At 45.5% G+C, this 24,366-nt stretch overlaps 1 protein-coding gene across 3 annotated transcripts in view; it reads right to left on the reverse strand.

Moving 5' to 3' along the window:
* Window positions 1-313: 313 nt before the first annotated feature.
* Window positions 314-24,366, reverse strand: part of ctdp1 (CTD (carboxy-terminal domain, RNA polymerase II, polypeptide A) phosphatase, subunit 1) — a 52,697-nt gene continuing 28,644 nt past the window's right edge. For all 3 annotated transcript variants that reach the window (XM_048229631.1, XM_048229630.1, XM_048229629.1), the window contains one exon: window positions 314-551. In XM_048229631.1, the coding sequence (XP_048085588.1) occupies window positions 438-551 (114 nt within the window). In that variant the 3' untranslated portion in view covers window positions 314-437. The remainder of the gene's footprint in view (window positions 552-24,366) is intronic.

Here is a 24,366-nt window from a genome sequence, read left to right on the forward strand (position 1 = left end):
CATCCCACCTGAACTAGACACCACGCCCGGAAACGGGAGACAGGCCAGGCAAAGGGAGACAGGTGTCTGGAAGTCTACCTGGCTGGACACACTCAGACTACCAACAGACGGGTGTGTTGGTGAGATTGTTTTGTGTGTGTGTGTGTGTGTGTGTGTGTGTGTGTGTGTGTGTGTGTGTGTGTGCTGATTCGAGAACATGAGCAACAAGACTGTAGCAAGATGGTTACATAAAATCCCAGCCCTCCGTCTGTCTCTTCCTGATAGCATGCCAGGGGTCTTACCTTGGCTCGCTGCCCGACAGACTGTCTCCATCGCTGGGTTGCGTCTGGCTCCCCTCCTCCCTGGCGCTGGGGCCTGGGATTTGCTGCTGGTGCTTAACTGCCAAACTCTGCTGGCTTGTCTGAGGTCTCTCCTCTGGCCCTTCGTCCTCATCTTCATCACCACCACCACCACCGCCACCGCCGCCACCGTCGCCCCACCTCCATGTTCTCGTCCTCCTTTCCCTGCTCGTCACTCTCGTTATCACTCTCCTCGCCCAGCATGTCATCAACCTGCAATAAGACGATCAGAATGAGATTAAGTGGAACAACTCAGTTTTTATGGGTCGACATGGGAGTGTCATGAGTAGACAGGCTGCTTGACATTGCACTTGACAGTGTGAATTTGTTTTAAAAAGGTTCACAGCACTTCTGTTCCACAAAGAACAAAACAAAGAAGCAAAGAAAACATTTATAAATGGACTGAATTTTGTACATATATGTTTCATATCACACTTGCATGAATGGTGCCAAAGTGTCATACTACCATACTACAACTGATATCTGACAACATTTCTGATACTGGCACAAGACACAAGTGCAAGGTTAGCCACTGTATCACTGATGCTGGTAGTGTAACCGATCCTAACCCTTTCCATGAACACCAACCACTTCCACGCGTGCACAATGACCACAATCAAGTTTTCAAACAAAGACAAGACAAAAGGTTCTACTCATAATTCACATTTGACTCACTTTGTCTATACCCGGCACTCTACTGTTTGACATCTTTATGCGACATGTAAGCGTCTTTGATTCACACTCCTGCAGCTTTTAATGACATGTCGGTACTCTGCCCGTGGATCTGGCCTCTCTAGCGCCGAAGCTTAATTACTCCACTCTCCCAGACGAACGACAAACACGTTGCCCGTCCCCTGATACCACTTACGGCGGTGGCAGAAATACTGGTGGACACGTTCAGTGAGTTCACAAGGAGATAAGGGAAGGAAAGGAACAAAAGGGACCGTGCGACCAGCAAAACTTTGTTCTCGCTTTGTTACATTTATACACTTATTTCGATAACGAGAGAAATGTTCAATTAATCTTAAAAGCAGGCTCAGTGAGGAGGAACGCTGCGTTAACGCTTGGTTGTGTGTCCTAAAGGGATGGAATTCCCTGGGTACTGCAGGAATATAATTACGTGTATCTGATTTGATCGCCTCCTTCAATAAAGACTCTAAACTCCGTGGAAAATTCCTGCGCAGACTCTAAGTCTTACTTGGTAGAGAAGAAAAAAACATACTGCAGCCTATTTAATAACATTAACATGATATAAACCAGATCTCTGCATTAGATTACATAGAGACTTTCCAGCTGTGAGAAATCGTCAGCATTTAATTCATTCTTTTTGTTCCACAATTGACTAATTTCTCGTTTAAATCCTCAGCAGCTGTTCATGAATTAATATTTCTTGGCAAAATATTTCTGTGGCCACCGGTTTTACTTTTCCCCATCTCAGCACAGCAGGCTGCCTATGAGACCATAAACACTAGCATGTTCAAGACCAGCCCCTCCATCACGACCAGCGCGTGGATCCATTGATACGGTCTGATATCGACCACTGGGAAATGTATCATTCCCACAAGGAGCTTTATTCTCTGTGTCATCTGAAAACCAACAAGTCAGGGCCCTGGATCATGGGAATGGAACTGGTTAATGAGAAAATAGGATAATTAATAAGGTTCTGCGCGAGGTCAGTCATGTCAGTCATGAGGTCATGTCATGTCACCAGGGCCGTTGCACCTACAACTGTAAAGCCATTTCTTATTTTGTTATCAACCTTTTATTGATTTGAGGGGAAAAAAAGGTCAATCTTGCCAATAAACATGGGGTGCTGTGGTCCTAATAAACATGGGGTGCTGTGGTCATTATTTTCCCATTAATGCAGCCTTCGCACAGCCACATACTAACATATCACTGCCAGCAGAAACTTGGCCCTGAAGGGAATAATTTTATATGACCGTTTCTTGCCCCAGACTAGGTGGAGGCTTAGCCACATTTACATTTAGAGGGTATTCTCTTTCTCCCTTTGATCTATTAAATGCAGATGTAGGTGTGAAATGCTCCCCACTGGCTCCTACCAGCTGTCCACAATCTCCTCTTTGGGTTAAACAAAGACCTGGGTTAAACTTTAGCTGAATTATATGTTTGTGTCATTAACTGTAAATGTATTCATGTTTGGTATCATTTTTATAGTCTCAGTACAAAGAGTACAATGAATTAAGTGTAAGAATGTTTAGAACATCCTGTATAACATTTCTACCTGAGGCCTTCTAATATGTTAAATAGTAAGTGGGTGTGTGTAGGTGTGTGTAGGTGTGTCTGGGTGTGGCTGATGGAAACGGGCGGAAGAGAAAGCCAATCAGAGGGGCGTTGTACCTGATCACCACGTGAACCACACCCTTGCAAATTGAGCATAAAAAGGCCAGCCTCTTCCGGTAGTCTTTAGAAGAGAATATTGAGAATCTGGTGAAATCCATGATGGGCTGACACAAACATGTATTTTTTTTCTCCTTGAGGGGCACTGGCCCCTCATTGAAAAGAATAAAGCCTGGATCCTGATCTTGCATCGTCCTGATTGAGTCTCAAGAGAAATATGGTAGTAAAAATATACCATCAGCCCAGAGGTGGTTCTGTAATTAACCAACAATCTTTATTTCCCCACTGGCAGGAGGAAAGGTTAATAGAAAGGGAAATGAATGAGAGGAAAATGACGGACGCATCCCAGAGGTCTGAGGAGTGTTTGGCTGAGTATAAGTGGGTGAGCAATACATCCCATCCCATAATGACAATGAAGCTTGGCAGAAACTGTGACAAGTGGGTTTCATACTGGTTGAATGAAATTACACCAAATTCAACCTCTTTCACGCAGCACCTAACAAGTAGCGCTGACAACAGATGTTGACAGAGCGGTTGGGGCTGCCCATGAAAATATTATTAGCGAATCCATCCATCACCACAGGATCCAAGGCCCATCCAGGGTTGTGGGGGAAATTATGGTAAAATGGCCTGCTAAACTAACCAAGGAGCCTTTGTTTTATTTTCCAGAGAATAATTAAAAAATATATATACACATTGTGAGTTAGCTCACAGCCAATTACCAAAACTTAGAAGATCAGTATGACAAAGAAGAAGATTTTTTTTAAAGAAAGAGAGAGCAAGAGAATCTGACAGCCACAACCTGCACTGTACTACTAAGATGTTACCATCATTGTTAACGAGCTGGAACAGTGGCACTTGAACTGGTTTGGATTGTGTTTGATTGGATTGTGAAATGGCACAATGGCTCATGATCATTAAACGGCAACCCACATTTTATGGGATTCAAAGCATAAAACAAGCATAAACAGGCCCTACTTTTCCCACTTTTCTATTTAGAATTATTACATTTAGATCATAGACTATATTGTAGCCTACTAACCTCAAAGCCAGCTATCAAAAATTACTCAATACACGTGTTGGCACCATATTGTAGTCAGAGTGCCACTGCCACCTACTGCCCTTTCTTGGTAGGCCTGCTGGTTGTAAATACTAAAATCTGTCGCCTATGTTTGCCAAAGGTTGCGATGACCTATAACACACATACAGCCCCTAGTTACTGAGGAACAGAGTAGCCTATTAGCCTGGTTAACACCAGACCGCTTCTCAAATCACAATTGAGACTGAGTGGTTCTGGAAAGGCTTCATTGACTTACGACTTTCTGGGGCGTAACAAGCAGTGAAATTAAACTTAAATTGTTGTATTAAATTCTTACCCAATCGTTTCAGAGGCAGTAGTACAAAGACTTTTGTACTACTGCTTTGTTTAGGAAAAAACGATTTAAGCCCTCCTTTTGAAGTCCCACGGCACACAGATGATTTACAGAACCACCTCCCATGCGTCTTGTTGCTTCTGACAGGTGCTGCATTACAGTGCTGCATCACGACGACAGTCAGATACTATGAGGGAGCAGCCTGTACATCATTGAATGGCAGCTCCTCCACGACTGTCCTTCAGTCGCCAGGTCGACGCCAGCTTTAATGGTTGGCATCGATCTGTCAGAGGAAAGAGTCGACGCCTGTGACGAAACGGCAATGTATTCCCAATTTCCAGGTGGAGTTTATTCCACACACAGTTTAAGGGATAGAGAGTTTAACTAATTGCCTTTGAACAGGACATGGATTGATATATGATGTGTGCATCTGGGAGAATGAAGGAAAGAATGGGGATGGTTGCAAATGGAAAAACGCAAGATGTTTCAATGTTACAGTTCCCTTACACAATGTCTCTCTGCCCAGGAGAAACAAAGGGGCTAAAAAAGCTTGAAAGCTCAAGACATTTGATGACAACGGTTTTATCTTGGTCTAGATAAGTTTTTTCTTTTCAATTTTTCTTTCTAGATAAGAAAAATTGCTCATTAACATGGTATAATATAGGGCAGAATCCGACAGATCTCCTTCTGGTCTCAGGAGAATTGTGAAAGACATCGAACCAAAAACCAACAGCCCAATTTATTTTTAATAGAGACAGGGAATGATAGATTCCTCTGTGGATTTTGGCCCTGGCTGTTCTGCACTCTTTCAGCCTCTGCATACATCTAGAGTATATGAAACGCTTCCCCAGGGTAGGATGGCTCATCATCGGGATAGCACGCTACGACAGACCCAGACAATAAGGTTAAAAGGTCAACAGTCTCTCATCACGCAGGCTGGGGTTGGTGTTTGTGAGAGCATTAGGAGAGTATATGAGCCCATGATGAACCCAATGAGATGATGAACCCAATAATCACTCAAGATTATAAAACTCCAAAGCCTCCTCAAAGTACTCTAAAGTGCAATCAAAGCCAAAGGTATGAGAGTTGGCACAAAAGTTCAATAGAACCGACCTGAACTTAATGGCTCAATGTCTTTCTGGACCTCCTGAGGACAAAAGCAGAATCACAAAAGGTCCTTCCATTAAAAACACAGTGTGGAGCAGAAAGAAAGGCATTACACCAAAAAGGTGTTAGGAGCTCAATTACTTGCACCCAAGTTCATGCTAGCCTGGCCTGATGTGACTTGCACCATATGAAACAGCAGTCTCTCACATCAGTTTGTGAGAGAGGCTGTTGCTCAGTGAAGTTTTTTTGAACATTTCATAGTTTCTCCAGAGACAGTTGATAAAGCGTGTATATTAAGGATCTTTGGTTTCTCTGTGTATGTGTGTGAGGGAAAGAGTGTACTGTGCGCTTGCATGTGTGAGTTTGGGCATATGCAAATGTGTGTCTGCTCATTTTTTATATTTATTGATTAATGGGCATTGAATTGTTTCATTTTGCTTTTCCCTCCAGTAAAAAAGAATGCAATCTGTATTTAAGCAGCAGTAGCCCATCGCGACAGCAACGGTGCATCTGCTGCCCAGGCTAATTGCAGGCATTCAAAAGGGGGTTAAGCTGGTTCCACATATGTGCCACTGAGAACACAATTAATTGACAGAAGGTCTTAACCGCCATTGCCCACACCTCCCTGCGGCTCCCAGTTGTTGCGTGTTGTATGTGTTTTGTGGAAACAAATCCTAAGTTTTCATTAGTGACACATAATAACAAGACCAGCTATGATTGATTTAGAATTTCTACAAAGGGTGAACTATACAGTTGGGAAAAATATGGGATGCAAAGGCTTTTAAGAGTCTTAGCAAAGTCTTGCCATGTAATACCCAAATCCCTCCAACAGGCTGACCTCCTGTCACTTACGCTACAACAATAAGTCAATGAGATGACCATATAGATTAAGCTGACCTTCCTGGATGCGTGCTGGCCTGGACAATTCATTAAATCAATGAAGCCAACCACTGAGTCAGATGTCTGTAGGGAAGGTCAAAACGAGACGAGAGTTTCAGAGCCACTTTGCTTCTTCTGTGTGATCCACTGCTGTATGTCGGATTAGACATGCCTGGAGTCTTCTAGATGTTGCCAAGTGACAAAAACAATCCAAAATTCATCAAAGAGAGATCTCAGAGAGACACATCTAAAACCATAATGCATGGCTGCCTTGTCCTACATGAACATTGTACATATCTCTGTGTGAACAAATTAAGGGTGATGCCTTTGCCTTGGGGTACCAGAGACAACGATGAAAAAGCCAAGCAATGCTCAGTGACGAGATATGCAGATTGGATCCGCCTGGTAAGCACCTGCTGTTGCCCACACAGCACTGAGGCAAAATTGATTTGAGTGCACACGCCACATCGTGACACTCCCACCCCTGCACTGGCCTTGAAGCCTCAGCTAGTCAAGACACAGAGACTAGAGTGGCAAAATGTCAGCTCTGTACATGTGAATACAGCTATTTCACAGATGATTCTAGTCAAGCCCACTTAAGAAGTTCAAGTCTATAAAAGGGACTTTTGAAATGTCTTTCAGACCACCCACAGACTGATAAAAAAACTGCCTTTGCCAAACCATCGTATTAAGAACCTTAGAAGCTATCCAGAGCCCAAGGGTCATTATTAGAATGTTTCCACATGATGAGTACTTTAGACCGTTTTTCCTCTGAGAATTTAAGAGTTGTAGGCTGAGTCCTGTAGTTTTGTGCAGGAAAATCTACTGTGATCTGGGGTTGCAGACAAAAACATGGTCAGGGTTGGTGATTTCTAAGCAGGGTTTTAGAAGCACTGTAGCCCTTTACTGAACATTTTAGAAGAACAAGTAGAAAATGTAAGGGCGCACACTTTACATCAATCTGCAATGCGCTGTGACTTAAATGGGAGCACCATACCACAAGTTCCACTCCTGTGCCGATTTTGCACAGTTTTGTGTCCACCAGACCCACTGCTTATCTTTCCCCAGTGCTCTCATTGCTTGCTTCCATTACATATGGACATGGATGACAAGCAAGTCCTCAAATCTGGTAAACTTGAAGGTACAACATGTCAATAGCATCTTTTGTGTAATGCATAGAACAGGTCAGGTGCTTGTTCAAAGAGATGTTCAATGCACCAAACCGATTCTTAGTTTGTCTGATGCAGTGCAGTGGGAGAAGAAAGAGCTGGGTTTATTATACAACCAAATTTTCATTACAAGACATCTGAACTCAAAAACGCAAGGTAGGGGGCGAAAAAGGAGGAAGGGAAGACAAAATAAACTGCAGTGAAGCCATCAAACTGTAAGACTACTAGCTTTTCGTCCTGCAATTTTCTTTTTACTCTCCCCATAATCTCCTCATCCATTTCTAACTCTCTGCTCTCCCCATCCCTCTCTCTATCCCTCTCTCTCCAGTTTGCTCTAGGTTATTACCATTGGTTTCAGCTCCTGCTGGGAAAAGGCTTGGCTTTGGGATGTACTCTCAGCCCTTTAGGGTGCAGAGGGGATGCTCATGGCACACTCCCGGCCAGACTGAAGGCACCCTGCGTGGGATGGGCGTCTGCTAAGACAGAGGCAACTGCACAGATCCTTGCTGACGTAAGAGATCAGGTGAGAGATCAAAGCTTCACAGCGCAGCTACAAGAGTCTCGGACAGATTAATAAGTAGGATAAGTATATATACTTTTTTGATACCGTGAGGGAAATTTGGTCTCTGCATTCAACCCAATTGGTGAATTAGTGAAACACAAACAGCACACAGTGAACACACAGTGAGGTGAAGCACACACACTAATCCCTGCTACAACAGCGGCTCGAGGCGCAGTGAGGTGCCTGCTACAACAGTGGGGGGAGCAGTGAGGGGTTACAGTAGGTGCCTTGCAGTCGAGGGGGCAGTGAGGGGTTAGGTGCCTTGCTACAGCGGCACTCGGGGAGCAGTGAGGGGTTACAGTAGGTGCCTTGCTACAGCAGCTCGGGGGAGCAGTGAGGGGGTTAGGTGCCTTGCTAGCAGTGAGGGGTTAGGTGCTTGCTGCGGCACTCGGGGAGCAGTGAGGGGTTACAGTAGGTGCCTTGCTACAGCAGCTCGGGAACAGTGAGGGTTAGGTGCCTTGCTACAGCGGCACTTTCGAGGGAGCAGTGAGGGGTTACAGTAGGTGCCTTGCTACAGCAGCTGAGGGGGGGGAGCAGTGGGGGGTTAGGTGCCTTGCTACAGCGAGCACTCGAGGGGAGCAGTGAGGGGTTACAGTAAGGTGCCTTGCTACAGCGGCTCGGGGAGCAGTGAGGGGGGTTAGGTGCCTTGCTTGACACTACAGTGAGGGGTTACAGTAGGTGCCTTTACTTGTGGCGGCTTTCGAGCAGTGAGGGGTTACAGTAGGTGCCTTGCTACAGCAGCGCTCGGGGAGCAGTGAGGGGTTACAGTAGGTGCCTTGCTACAGCAGCGCTCGGGGAGCAGTGAGGGGTTACAGTAGGTGCCTTGCTACAGCAGCGCTCGGGGAGCAGTGAGGGGTTACAGTAGGTGCCTTGCTACAGCGGCACTCGGGGAGCAGTGAGGGTTACAGTAGGTGCCTTGCTACAGCGGACACTCGGGGGAGCAGTGAGGGGTTTAGGTGCCTTGCTACACAGCGGCACTTTCGGGGGGAGCAGTGAGGGGTTACAGTAGGTGCCTTGCTACAGCTGGCTCGGGGGAGCAGTGAGGCCTTCAGTAGGGGGAGCAGTGCAGTGGGGGTTACAGTAGGTGCCTTGCTACAGCAGCTTCGGGGGAGCAGTGAGGGGTTACAGTAGGTGCCTTGCTACAGTGGCTGAGGGGAGCAGTGAGGGGTTACAGGGTGTGCCTTGCCTTCGGGGAGCAGTGAGGGTTACAGTAGGTGCCTTGCTGCAGTGACTCGGGGGAGCAGTGAGGGGGTTAGGTGCCTTGCTACAGCGGCACTCGGGGAGCAGTGAGGGGTTACAGTAGGTGCCTTGCTACAGCAGCGCTCGGGGAGCAGTGAGGGGTTACAGTAGGTGCCTTGCTACAGCAGCGCTCGGGGAGCAGTGAGGGGTTAGGTGCCTTGCTACCTGGCAGTGAGGGGGGGCAGTGAGGGAACAGTGAGGGTTACAGTGGGTGCCTTGCTACAGCAGCGCTCGGGGAGCAGTGAGGGGTTACAGTAGGTGCCTTGCTACAGCAGCGCTCGGGGAGCAGTGAGGGGTTAGGTGCCTTGCTACAGCGGCACTCGGGGAGCAGTGAGGGGTTACAGTAGGTGCCTTGCTACAGCAGCGCTCGGGGAGCAGTGAGGGGTTACAGTAGGTGCCTTGCTACAGCGGCACTCGGGGAGCAGTGAGGGGGTTAGGTGCCTTGCTACGGCCTTCCGGGGAGCAGTGAGGGGGTTACAGTAGGTGCCTTGCTACCCTTGGCCTTCGGGGAGCAGTGAGGGGTTACAGTAGGTGCCTTGCTACAGCAGCGCTCGGGGAGCAGTGAGGGGTTACAGTAGGTGCCTTGCTACAGCGGCGCTCGGGGAGCAGTGAGGGGTTAGGTGCCTTGCTACAGCGGCACTCGGGGAGCAGTGAGGGGTTACAGTAGGTGCCTTGCTACAGCGGCGCTCGGGGAGCAGTGAGGGGTTACAGTAGGTGCCTTGCTACAGGCGCTCGGGGAGCAGTGAGGGGTTACAGTAGGTGCCTTGCTACAGCGGCACTCGGGGAGCAGTGAGGGGTTACAGTAGGTGCCTTGCTCAAGGGCACTTCAGCCGCGGCCCACTGGTCAAAGAGAAGATAAAGAGAAGAAAGACGTAAGAGCAACAGGGGAACCAGTTGTGGCAGCTCGATTTCTGAAATCGCAACTGCATTTAATCATGAAAAAAAGAAAGACAAATGGTTACCTAAGGATATGATTCTCCTGTATGGCCCAAATAAAGAAGGGTAGTGACACCATGATTGGTAATAAAATATTAAGTAAAAGGTTGTCTTTTTTACCCATACGAAAGTACACAACAGACAAGACATCCCTGTTGATTTTCATAGTATTCAAAAGGATGAAGCCATCCAAACTCTACATGAAAAGAATTTGTAGAAAGAAAGCTGGATGGGAGTCAGAGAAGTGTGAAGGTAAAGATAAACTGCAGAGAAACTTCATGCAAAAACCACCAAGAACATGCAAACAAACAGGAGTGCGAGAGATGAAGTGTATACTGTAGCTGCTTTCTGAACTTAGCCAGCTATTACACTACTCCGCTCCTAGTATTTCAGACGGACATTATGTAAATGAATTCGTGTCTGAACGAAGCAAAGAACACGCGAAGATTCTGTTCATGATCAACCACGTTCAACTTGTTCAACCACGCTGAGATTCTGTTCATGTGCATCGGTGTCGTTGTTGTTAGCATCATATCTGATGCCCAAAAGGGTCGGACCTCCGTTCGGCAAAGCTCCGCATACACTGCGGAGGACGTGTCTGAAAGCAGCTTATGTGAGAGGGAGCTAGAGAGAGGGAGAGAGAGAGAGAGAGACTAAGAAAAAAGAATGAGAGCACGTGCACACCCCGCAGTATTGTGAGTTTCTCTGGCTCCTCCATTGTGCTGGAGCTTGCCTCAGATCAAAGGCCATATGCTTGTGGCTGCCAGCAAGGCCAAAAGCACGGCCTGCATATACAGCAGCAATTACCCTCAGGAGTCTTGGCCATTTATTACCGCTGCTTCAAAGCATTCAGGTATACACACACAAGCTCTACACACACACACACACACTCATATTCACAGAGATGCTCACAGACAGATGTGCTCTCTCTCACACACAAACACACACGCACAGAAGTTTGAACATCTTTACAAAGAGAAAAAAAGACACCATCTCGAGGGGTGCACTGAAGCTTCAGAGTCCGAGATAATTTCAAAAGAAAAGAAAAAAATCCCACCTGCAGAGATATTTAATGCAATATTATTCTTGTTCTTCTACCTAGAGGTACACACAATCTCCACTGGTATAGGCAGGACGCCCACACAAGATAAAATAAATCCAACCCACATTACTTTGTCTGTCTGATAAAAGCACGGCGAGAAGCAGAAAGCGATGAGGCTGCAGAGAACACAACTGAAACTTTCCCCTGACTCATCTAAGTGAGTTTTAGATCAACAGGCTGGCATACGAATCTGTGGACGTTCCTGGAATCCAATTCTGACTGAAAGAGTTTGAATAAGTTTGCCCAGTTAGAATCCATCATCGGCCTAATGAGCTTACAGTACGAGTACTATAAAATGCAGAGCAACAAAAGTGAGAGAAGGAAATAGACTGATGAATAAAGCAGAGGCAGAAAGAGAGAAAGCGAGAAAGAGAAGAGAGGAGGAAGAGACAAGAGGAAGTAGACAGACAGGAATAGAGAGAAAAGAGAGTGTGGAAAAGAGGAAAAGAGAGGAAAAAAAGGGGGAAAAAGAAAAAATGGAAAAGAGAGGAGAAAGGAGTAAATAGATGAGTGTGTGTGTGGGGCTGAGAGTGTGTGTGCAGATACAAGAAATGTTTACTAGTGAACACGTCAGGGCACCTGAGAGCTGACCCCACCCTGAGCTCATCAATAGTGAACACCACCTGGAGCTGCAGCTTAAGCAAGGGACCGACGCCAGAGTCAAGGCCAGAGTGACTCATCCTGGGGAGAGGAGCGTAATGACCGGCCCGACCGCACAAGGAGACAGTTGACAACAGCTGACCCCGGTCCTGATTACGGGGACTCATGATCTCTGATGAGTCATGGACATGAGTGAGCAACGGGGCAAATGACAGCTGGTTAATCATATAAGCTGGTGCGTGACATGTGAACTCTGACAAGGTCAAATAAGAGGGTACTGGTCGAGTGAAGAGGAACAACGCAACTGGATTGATGACTTAAACAACCACTTAGTTCATAATACTTATTGTCAATGCAACAAAATTAAGTAACAGTAGCCTGAAAACGCCTGTGTAGATTTTAAAATAATAGAAACAGCAATTCGATTTGGATTTGCTTTGGTAAATAATGGGAGTAATAAGGTAATAAAGCACTTAGATAAATAATGAAAAGACTAAAAGAATGTACAAACACGATGCAGGAAGATAAACGAGTTGGAGAAAAACAAGCAGATGCCAAAAGATAAATTACTTTAATTAAGACCGTGCAATGTTATTGCTGATGTGATGATAGTGCAGTCTTTCTTGCGATACATCCTACCCTGATAGATCAACAGCATCACCGTCTCACATGGGCCAAGTAAATGTTTTGCTTGTGAGCAGATATTTTGGGAAAGTGGATGAGAGAGTGATGGAGTAGAGTGGAGATTACCAGGGTTGGAGTTGAGTGATGAGTAGAGAAGTTTGCCTGACCATCAACTAAGCCGTCAATTCTGCTGCACAGACCAATCAAAGAGGAGGGGGGGGACGGCATGCGGTGGCACAGCCTTTCCTGAAACTATCCTCCGATAACACGATGTGATGCATGAAACTGCCTACTTTAGAGGTGGGGAATTTTCAAGACCCCATCAACCCGGCAAAATGGTAACGTTAAAATATTTTATTTTTTTGCATTTTTTGGAAGTTACATTTCCCGTCACGGTCTGCTGGATTGGATGTTATTTAAATTCATATGTTAGTCTGTTTATGACTCTTATGTTTGTGTGTGGCTGTTTTGTTTTGAATCTAAGATCTTCCATGTCAAAAAAGAAAGCCATTATTAAAAGGTAGGCACAAATTTTGTTCCTCACGCCCCACCTGTCATGTCTCTATTCCCCACTAGTGGGGCCCGCCCCACATTTTCAGAACCACTGCTTTAGAGGCGCAGAGAAAAGATTTAGAGGTGTAATTACAGTAACTGCTGGAGTCTGTCCAGAGGAAAAAAGAATGACACTGTGGCCAGAGCGAAGTCAAACGCACAAAGTGGGCTGAGTCAGGCCGAAGTTAATTAATAAAAGATAGATAGATAGATCAGAATTTACACTGGTTGCATGTGACTGGTTTAGTAAATTTCACTTCACCAGAGAGATTAAGTCCCTGCCTTGACGTAGCTTCCTGCTATCTATATCGATGCCAAACTCAAGCCCAATGTGTGAGAAAGACAGACACGATGTTGCGTGTAACAGTATTGCGAGGGTTACCCACAGTTCCGAGGCATAAAAAAATGATATTCATTATAACATGGGGTAGAATATGCAGAGGTACAGAGAACTGCCCAAAAAAAGTAGAGAAAGAGAATGTGGAAGCAAACCGCTCAAATCTCCTAAATATCGCTCCAATACAACCCAGTTTCCAGCTCAGCACCATCCACTATCCTAACTGAGAGTGGGCAAGGCTTCCCAGCAACAAAGGGGTCCTGGAGCCTCACGCCCATGTCTGCCACCCCTGGCTAAGACAGCCTGGTGCGCCTTTATGCCCATCTGGTGCTGGCACAAACTGAACTTACCGTCTATGCCAGAGCAAAACTACAGCCAGAGAAACACACACCACAAGCAACTCATCTAAAAGTGGGCAAAAGCTGAGGAGATCCTATCTGCAGCAGATTGGTGTACATTGGTGCAGTAGTGCTTTCCTCCCCTTTTCACATATGATGTATGGCTGTTCTCTTTTTCACAAGATTGGGGCGGAGGGGAGCTCAGCTGTGGACTTATCTGAGAGAGAGACTGAGATGGGAATGGCCTGCCCTGAGATGAGAGTCGAGCAGACACAATCCTCTCATCATTACTTCTTCTCACTAAGAGAAGGAGAGAGAAAGATGAGATCTGGGGAAGCAGAAAGGCAGACTGTGTAAGAGAGAAAGACAGGGACTGGATGAGGGTGAAGGGAGGCTGATCGAGAAAGACAGAATAAACCACACTGGGAAAACATCATCAGAGAGACCAACAGGCAATGGGTACAAAGTGACAATGAGCAACTGAACAAGACAGAGAATACTGTATTCTGTAGCCTCGCTTGAAATGAGGCTCACTGAAACACTAATCCTAAGGAGGAATGCTGCTCTATCCCAGTGGAGCCTTTTTTGGCAGAAAGTTTGAGTAGTTTGTACAGACTTTCTTAACTTTAGCATCTCTGCCTCTCTTTGCATGCAGTCACCAGGGGCCTGTATGAGGGACCCAGAGGTGGTGGCAGGGGAAGGACAACCACACACACACACACACTCATTAGCACTTACCGTGGTCTCATTAATAGCTCCTGAATAACAGTCACACAACAGGGGGAAGACACCACTGTGTTTTTGGAAAAAAAAAGGGAGACTACTTCACACCCCAATTAGATAACCTAAGATCAATCACACACACACACGCACACACCATCTTAGACCAAACACACAAACACACTCCCAGAGGTCACAGTGTAAAAGGTTCTCCCGATGGCAACTCCGACAGAGACCACCGCTGCAGTGTGTTGATTCTGGCCTTCAGATGTATGTGGTCAATATGCTACAGCTCTGGGACCACAGGGGGCTCCATCACTGATGGGGCCAACAAGCCTTAATGAGGCTAAAGCACAAAGAGCCCGCAGCAACAGTTGGTCAATACCTTCGGCTGAAGTTCCATTACAAAGACCAAAAACTCCATTCCAAGCTTGTCACACTATATTACAATGACTACAAAACTACATCTCAACTGTCTTTCAATGGAGAAGCCAGAGGGGGGGGTCTGTTTTAAAGTCTCCAAAGAAAATCCACATGGAAGCGGTCACAACAAATGAACATTAACAGAGAGAGTGACATGAGTGAAGTTGCTGGATAAATCATTTCGACTGATGTCTGCTCCACTGCTAGCCTGGAGATTCCAGACCCTGATAATCTAGAAAGATTCAGGGTCTGGCCACGAATAATGTAATGGCCCAACTCGAGGGGCGGCACCAAGTGCGCATTTGAAGATCTCACTTCACACAATTGGATAACACAATATGACCAATGTTTACTGACTGATTCCGGACTTCGATGCAATTGGATAACACTAAGACTTTCATCAGTTTAGCTCGCCTCTGGCCCGCCTATATCAGATACACTAATGTGATTGGCTCCCCGCGATTCAAGTGGAAAAAGTAACGTGCATCATTACTCATTGCCAGAGTGTCTCTCAGAGACAATTCAAATTGTGCTCTTGCGAGAACTCCGGAGTTTCCAGGGTACTCCACTGCATCCACTGATGCTGCTGTTTTTGGGCTTCTTTCCAACCCAAGAAGACCTCTAAACTTCTAGCTCTGTGATATTTTTCTTTTCATTTCAGCACTACCACTGGGGCAATGCAGAAGAGTGCGATTACCTCTTTATCAAATAATAACAGTCTCTCTCTCTCTCTCTCTCTCTCTCTCTCTCTCTCGAGAAAGGAGACAAAATCCAAAATCTCTTCCCCTTCCACACAAATAAATAATTAAACCCCCAGCCTGCGCCAAACAGGCATGCTCGTTTTTAAAAGAGCAGCTTGGCTGATTACAATATGACAAGCGCAACAAATTGGCTAATATTATCCCGGTATAATGATGGTTTTCCACTGCACCTTAGCCGACGTGCCAAGCTACTATTGGTTCCGGTGTCAGGGAACAGAGAAGGGTATTGTGAGGTGCCTTTGGCATCCGAGGGTGGAGCTGGTGCTGGTGGAGGCTTTCCTCCATCACCTCGGTATCATACAATTATCATCACTGCTGTAATTCATGCATGTAGCTTCAGAACAAGCAGCCCTTTGGCAGCTTATATAACCTAATGTGTTCCATCAGACAATGCTTTGGGTCTAACGACTCAGGAGGGAGTTGTACTTTGGAAGTGAAACTTTTGGGGGGTTTAAATACAGAGCTGTGTAATATTCTTGGGGGAGAGATTAAGAAAGAGCTGAGTGAGTGAAAAGGAAGAGAAATCTTCGTGGGTGCAGCCGTGACCTACTGGTTAGCGCTTCGGACTTGTAACCGGAGGGTTGCCGGTTCGAACCCTGACCAGTAGGAACGGCTGAAGTGCCCTTGAGCAAGGCACTAAAGCAGCCCTCACTGCTCCCCGAGCGCCGCTGTTGTAGCAGGCAGCTCACTGTGCCGGGATTAATGTGTGCTTCACCTCACTGTGTGTTCACTGTGTGCTGAGTGTGTTTCACTAATTCACGGATTGGGATGAATGCAGACCCTCACAGGATCAAAAGAGTATATATACTTACACGTTTTTTTTGTTCAGAATGACCTCTCTCTAGGTTACATAGTAATAGAAGACCAAGTGAACACACGTGCATGTGTGGAATGGAAAGAACAGAATATTAAAAATAAAACGAAAGAAAACAGAAAGTGAACATTTAAATAGTAGCTGACGTAAGCATTCTGGATAGTGGAGGCAGGATGATGGCAAAACAAAGCCTTTAAAAACACACTTTCTGGAGCGATTCGGGGCAGAGCCGGGTTCCGCCAGTTCTGCACAACCAAGGCACTATTAATCTCTTGGGTCAGAAGTGTAAAGCGTATCGGTCTCAGAGATGGGGAGGAGGGGAAGGAGAGGAGCAAATTCTCTCCCTTTGGCTCTTTTTTATGGTTTATTCATTGGGTATTTTTAGAGTTTGAAATATAAAAATCGGAGAAGGAAAAGAGAGGGCAGAATATCTGGGGAGCGACGGGCAGACAGTCTAATTTTATTTTATACTCCATGGGGATTTGTGAGAATAAACGAAAGGCAAGTTGAGACGAGGTCATTCAGGAGTCACCCTAGGTTTGGGCTGTTGAGACATCACTAAATATTAGAGACCAAATTCTTTAAGAGAATAGCAGCTGCTTGAAGCCGACAGCGGTGTCTAGAGAAGCACAGCCAGTCTTGCAAGTTACAAAGACTACTAGCAATTATAAAAACAATACAATGAGAGGCGTGCAAAGTCATAGGCATTGGAAAGGATGTCTTCCCTTCACTGAATAACCAACTTTACTCAAGAGATCATTTCACATTCACTCAAATTCACACACAGCATGTGTCATATTAAAAATGTCTGCAAGTAAATCACATGAGGAATCAGGAAAACTGGATAAAACATTATGAAAATGAACAACTGATAGTCATCATGGGAACCAGTCTTTGTGAAATGCCAAGTTGCTCTAGCCAAAAGCACTTCGTCAGTATTCAATAAAATTACCTCTTCCCTCCAATAACACCGAGGGCTATATTTAAACGGTCTGAAACGGAAGTGTCTTTGGCAAAAAAGCAAGTCACTTTGTGGGCGGATCTTGGGCGGCTGATGCTATTTTTACCGGGCGGGATATTTGACTGTTCGCCCGGCATAAAATCTAAAATGGGGTGGTCTGAAGTAGCTACATTAATCATGGGTGTGGTTTGGGCGTAACGTGCAATAAACCAATCAGGGCGCCATCTCACATTCCCTTTAACAACAGGCACGCTTTGTTCCATAGCTGATCGCTATTATGGTGGCGTATTTGCCAGGCGCAGCCAGGAGCCGTTCACAGCTATAATTTTACTGTTCAGTTAGGAACTGTCAGCTATTGATTTTTCCTCTTGACAAAATGTAATACAGAATTGTCACAAAGACATACTTTCCGATGTTTTGGGATCAAGCTCACTGAATCAACGAGATTATAAATGCATGGTGATATTTTTGTTATGTACAATGTAATCTAACATTACCTCTCTATAGACAATGCATATCTTCTGTCAGTTAATCTCTTCTCTCCCGTGCTGTCGCTGGGGCATTTGGGTTAAATGGCATCGGCATGCAATTCAACATCATGTCTCCTTAAGTCATCTAATATTTCCTAATTTATGTCATCAACACATCCGTGATTCGTGAAAATGTGTACGCTTAGATTTCACATCTTAATGGACACCACACTGATTTCCCTCGAAAGTGGTAATATTTTTCTTTGAAATTATGTATGGTTTACGAAATGGGAACTATGTTGTATAGATGAGTGGAGCAAAGTGTGCTGGCGCAGCACAGGCTGCCTGTGAGAAACAGTTTCCAAGTTGACCTAACTTTCAACTCTGCACAGTATATCCCATTAACTGCATGACAGTAGGCTATTTACAATATTTTCTGTTAAGTAGAGTTTGTAAACACTTTATCATCAACTTAATGCACGCACAACATTCGTTTGTGCAGGAGAGAGAATGAATGGGTGCAGCAACTACAGAAATTGTAGCCATACTTGCTGCTTTCTTGTACTATTTGCTGGTTAACAGCTCATAAAAGCTGATTTAAGCTAATTCACTAACTCAAGACTTTAAGGCCATCATGGATATAAAACGCTTTTTTGAAAATAACGAAAGGATGAAGGGAACATAAAGCTTGGAGTTATTTCAGATGGGCTACAACAAGGTAGGCAAAATTCTGGTGCTTAAAACCTTAGCGCAGCTAAGCTGCTTAGGCTGATGTTAAAGCGCACGCGATGTTTAAAGCCATAGATAACGGTAAATTGGAACAAAACTAAAAGGTAACTTTGGCCTTTATAGGGCTGTATAAAGTTGTCCAAATTAATAGGTCATAATTAGGCATTGTTGTTGTAAATATATTGCATGTAGATGTTGTAGGCTACTAATTTTTTAGGTCACCAATGCACGAACAAAACCGGGAAATGGACAAATATTATCACGGGAATAAGAGCACCAACTTTGTCACTTTTCACTTCAGCTGAAAACTTTTTGATGTTTCGCACGGCGGGATGCTATCAGTCATTCCTGCTGTCAGTCTCATTTACAGACAGGCTAAGACTGAACAACTAAAAACACTTTACCTGACTGAAAGCCTGTCATGAGTAATAAATGAATGGAGTCAAAAACAAAGTGCACAGGAAGGGGCAGAAAGAACAACAAGGGGAAAATAAGAAAGCAGAGAAAGAGATAAGTAAGTAAACGTAAGTAAGAAAAGAGCTTGAGTACTGGTCCTCAACAGGGGTACGAAAGGCCATTTTGACCTCCGATGATTTTATGCGTAGAAGGCTCGCAGACTGACCTGAGTATTTAGTCCTGTGACATTTATCCTGCAACTATGCAGATAATGTTTCTGGATAAGAATTAAATATAGGTTAATGCAATGATCCGGGTCATTCTTTTAAGTGCAGGCAAGCACACATTGTATTACTTTGGAGATTGTCCATGGCAATAGTGAGTTCAGTAGCAGACTGTGGGTTCCATGAACTCAGTACAGTAAATGGATGATGTTTGCCTGATGGTTCTCCCTCTCATGCAGGAACCTGTTCCCCTCGGGCGACTCCATGGTGTGCATTATCGACGACCGGGAGGACGTGTTGAAATTTGCTCCTAACCTGGTGACTGTGAAGAAGTATGTCTACTTCCAAGGGACGGGCGACATCAATGCACCACCAGGGTCTCGAGAGGCAGCCCAGAAAGGTAGCAGATAGGACTGCGCACAAACGTGTCCTCCTACACACTTATTACATTTCATTACATTACATTTTAGAATTTTACATTCAGCTAACTGTTCAGCTTGGATAAAAACCCAGAGTAGACCCATATGCAACAAGTACACTTTCTTACTCACAATAAACAACTGCATTCCCCTCAAGAGGTCAGACAACAGGTGCGAGTACAAAACTGGCAAACTCTACTGTGATACATCAATGCATGGTGGATGGATCACTATAGTGACCGTGCCACCACCACAATCAGCAGACCTAATAAGACTGAGATGATGGAGGAACCTCTTCTCAGAGTTTCCCTGTCTGAAATAAGTAGCAAAAACTGCATGTATTGCACTTCAGACAGGAAAAGAACTAGTGTATGGGCATATAGAACACTGGGGTACTTCACCACAAAAATGGCATTACTGGAAATAATACAGAGTTCAAAATGGCCGTCTGGAACCTTTAGAACCTGGAGAGGGCCAGGCCCTGAGCTGGAACAGTGACATTTAAATGTGAACCTTGCCTATTCAGGGGGAGACGAATTGCCTCAAAGCAAGCAATTAGAAGCTTTTCTATTTTTTTTTCAAAGCAAGGCTGGTGGAATGTTCCGGAATGTCAGAGAATGCATTTAGTAGAGGTCGGGAACAGCAGATGACATTTTAAACACACATTATCTGCAGGCCTCTAATGCATTAGTGTCCAAAGAATGACTCCCCTGTTCTGTGACGTGATCTGTGAGATGGCTTTGTCCTTTAACACAGTCAATTGACTGTATACACACACGGTGTGACGGGCAGAGAAATCCAGATAAAGACATAAAAGACACAAATCATGAGGGTATACATCTACTGTATAACTTACAATTTCTTAAGAGTGCCAAATGACATGAGCTGTTCAAAACTTGGTAATTACCTAATCTCCTTATCTAGGATGTCGATCACCTTGTACCAGGTGACCACTCAATGACGCAAACTTGGATTCATTCGCAGGTGTATCGCTATTAGACTCTGCTATTTTTTTGACTCCCAAAATGGCGGCATCAATATCTCTATTCTGGTTGTTATGGGAACAATAAGGAATAGTGACGTTGGTCAGAAACCTCAATAGCCTTCATTTAAATAGTAACGGTCAATTCTAGATAAACATTCTATTGTCCATCTCACAGCGTTCCTCCATGGCTTACAAACTACTTGAACACACCAATGCAACATTCAGACATAAACTCTAATGCAACAACTCCATAGTCACACAAAGAAAAGTATTGTGTGCTAAAGTAATATAATTATCTAAATATACATGTCAACATTGCATGGAAAAATGTTATCACTAGCAGCAAAAACACCGTAATGCATTTACATGCAATTACCCTGTACATTGTGCAGTCAGGCTCTCTCTCTCACTGTGTGTGTGTGTGTGTGTGTGTGTGTGTGTGTGTGTGTGTGTGTGTGTGTGTGTGTGTGTGTGTGTGTGTGTGTGTGACCTTCTTGCCTATTCCCCTGGAATGCACCAACCCGTATTCACTGTTCACAGCTCTACACGACCTCAAAAATTGTGCGTTTTCTCATGAAAACAGGCAAACAATGGAGGAAGAAAAAAGGGAGGGAAAAGCCACCGTCTGAACTCCACAGAGCTTTACAGCCCAAACACTTCCAAAAAAACGCCACATTCCCACAACAAGACCCAATCACTGGTCGGTCACTAGGGGCCCTTCTGTTTTCTTCAAATCAATATGTGATGCACGTAGTCAGCGGTATTATCACCTCAGGTGATAAGCCTGCTCTATATGCCAGTGTATGGGTGTGTGTGTGTGAACAAAGAGCCCGTCTCTACGGATAGTGCTGGTGCTGACCCAGGCGGCACTGTTAATTTACATCCGATGAGTGGGAGCGGCTGGTAAACAGTAACAGGCAGCCTCATGGCTTTGTCCCCACCCCCACCGGTCACTCACTCAGATTAACGAGCAGTGATTGATGCAGGCCTCACTCTCGTTCTACGTTTTTTTTCTCTTTTTTCTTTTCTGCTCTCAGGATGAAAAATGACGGTATTAAGAGGGACATTTATCAGTCTGTCCAGGGGTGGTGAGTGGTGACGACACGTGACAAAAATAGATCTCCATGGAGGACAGGATCATGCCATTACACGCCACAACATTTTTGGGCATGACGGCATCCTGTCACAATTAAACGGTGCAGGAGCCATTTAACCATCGGTTCATAGACTCCCACAACCCATAGACCAGACTGAGAGTCGATATCTAAACCCTTTGACTACAAGCGTACATAATTCCTACAACACTGACCTGAGGCTGCGAAAACCTATTCCAGGGTCTTCGTCTTGATCAAAACACCAGTGCAAAATTAGAGAATACCACATTTTGGGCATTCCCAAACACCACATGGCTCATAGTGCTCTTGCAAGAAATATGGTTGTCGAATGGACAGAATGCATTACCACATTCTGTTGAATACCAGGAACCAGACACCATTTGGTTGATGGATGCCTGTAGAATGTGTGGACACGATCACGTAATAGATGGCATAACTTTGGTTGGCACTGCAAGAAACTTGTGTACCTGTAAGTGACAGAGCTGCACAAGGCCCAAGTGAGAACAACACCTCAGGACAGTCTCCATTTCACAGCTCCTGGAAAAATATTGAAATGCTACAGGACACAAGATTCGGTTTGATGAAACACACAAGCATGCAAACAAACACACACACAGAGAGTGAGAGAAAGAGAGAGAGAGAGACTCAGAAGTACAGAAATGCATGTTGCTGACTCATTCAGTTTCTAACAGAACTTTTTAATATAATTCAAAGGTGCGGAGGCTGTTAGTTTTGCAGCTGTGCTGTGGAGGTGGGTCGGGACCGCAACATAAGGTTAACAGAACCCCATCTCCCTTTGCCACCTGACCACCCGACTCTGTACCTGAACACCCAGACACCTTGCTTATTCAATTGTTACAAAAACATGAAACACTGTTGGTTGTTACTTTTAAAAAAAGTCTTGACCAAACATGGTGAAGTCTCCAAGGTTACCTCAAGTGAGGTTCTCTCTGGTGTGAATGCTGGGAGTGAGTTTTACATGTGGATGTTTGAAAAGGGGGGAAAGGATGGAAACGGCTAACCTGACCCTAGCCAGATGAATGTCGTTCCGCTTAGCTCCGCCTAGCTTCACTCACATCCATCTGGGACCTCTTCCATTGAGAGTGATTTCTCCAACCAACTTTATGGTTTAGCCAATCAGGACGCAGGGCGGGAGTTTCATAGATGTGACATAGCGTAGAAGCGACTGTGAGTCTATTATTAGCGTCACGGGTTGGCTTCGATGTGAGTGGTTGAAGTAGCACGTCAATAGATGACGGACAAGTGGCTTATTCAATCATATGCAAGCATTTTTTGATTAGGCCCAGCCTTCTGAAGCAACACTTCAATGGATCGGTTCCAGATGGATGAATGGAGCTAGGCGGAGCGAAATTCATCTGGCTATTGCCAGGTTAGGAAACGCCAGCGCGGAGGAGAAAGGGATCCCGAGTAACTGGCAGGGGGCGAGCACAGCGGAGGACAAGCAGCACTGAGTTGGGAGGTTCTGACAAAGGGAGACAGGCCAGCGCGGCGCGGCGGACCAGGGGAGCGTGGAAATGGGAAAAGAGGAGAAAACATGACGGAGACGGCGAGGAGGAAAGTGGTGTCAGAGGAGGCGCAGAGGCGATGTTTCTAGGTCACTGATTCAAGGCAGGCGGGGTGGGGTGTGTGTGTGTGTGTGGGGGCAACGACAACCGCGCATCCCTCGTTTCCACACTTCAGAGGGGGAAAAAAGGAGGAGTAAAAAGAAAGCAACGCAAACTGGGAACGAGGAGGAGAGGAAATGAAATCTATTCTGACTGAACAGCCTGACGCTGCACTTTTACTCTGCCGGAGTCATGAGCCGTATCCGTGAGCAACTGGGTTACAAAACTTTCCAATTTTCCCCCTCCTGCCTTGCAGGCAGACTTAAAACTCGCTAGCCTCAAATAGTCTGTGAGCGTGTATGTGTGCGTGTGTGAGCGTGTGTGTGTCCAGGCTGTCATCAGCCCAGCCATGACCAATGTAAGTGATGTGTAGATCATCCAATTGATTTAGATTTGGGGCTGGGAGGCGTGTCGGGTCACAGCCAGGGTAGCAGCTCAGGCTCACTGCTGCCAGTGGGGAGTTTTCAAGTGTAGACAGTCCTTCAGTACCAAGCACTTTATAAGTATAAGTATAGTATAAGTATATATACTCTTTTGATCCTGTGAGGGAAATTTGGTCTCTGCATTTATCCCAATCCGTGAATTAGTGAAACACACTCAGCACACAGTGAACACACAGTGAACACACAGTGAGGTGAAGCACACACTAATCCCGGCGCAGTGAGCTGCCTGCAACAACAAACAGCTGCACTCGGGGAGCAGTGAGGGGTTAGGTGCCTTGCTCAAAGGCACTTCAGCCGTGGCCCACTGGTCGGGGTTCGAACCGTCAACCCTTCGGTTACAAGTCCGATACACTATCCAGTAGGCCGCGAAGCAGAAAGTGGACAAATAAACAAAGTGGAAGGCAGCAAAGGAAAGAGCGACACAGTAAACGAAAGAAACAGAGAGAGAAATTGAAAGCGACATCGATATTCTCTCCAGATGCTGCGCTCCGTGTGGCGCGAGTGGCATCCAGAGGGGGCATCCTGGAGCTGGTAAACAAAGCGTGGCTGAATGCCAGCGGAGGGCTGCGCCGTGCCACTCTGATGTTACCGGATAATTCGCCGGCTTTTTAATTAGCCCTCCTCTGCCTAAAAGCTTTTTTCGAGACGGCACTTTTCAAATGAGGACGGCGCGGGACAACGGGAATCACAGTTGCTCATGAATAAATTAGGGAATCGGCAGAGACTTCAGAACTTCATAAACAGAACGGTTGATGAGGACAGACAAA

This window comes from Alosa alosa, chromosome 20, assembly GCF_017589495.1.
Source record: "Alosa alosa isolate M-15738 ecotype Scorff River chromosome 20, AALO_Geno_1.1, whole genome shotgun sequence".
In the NCBI taxonomy this organism is placed as follows: Eukaryota; Metazoa; Chordata; class Actinopteri; order Clupeiformes; family Clupeidae; genus Alosa; species Alosa alosa.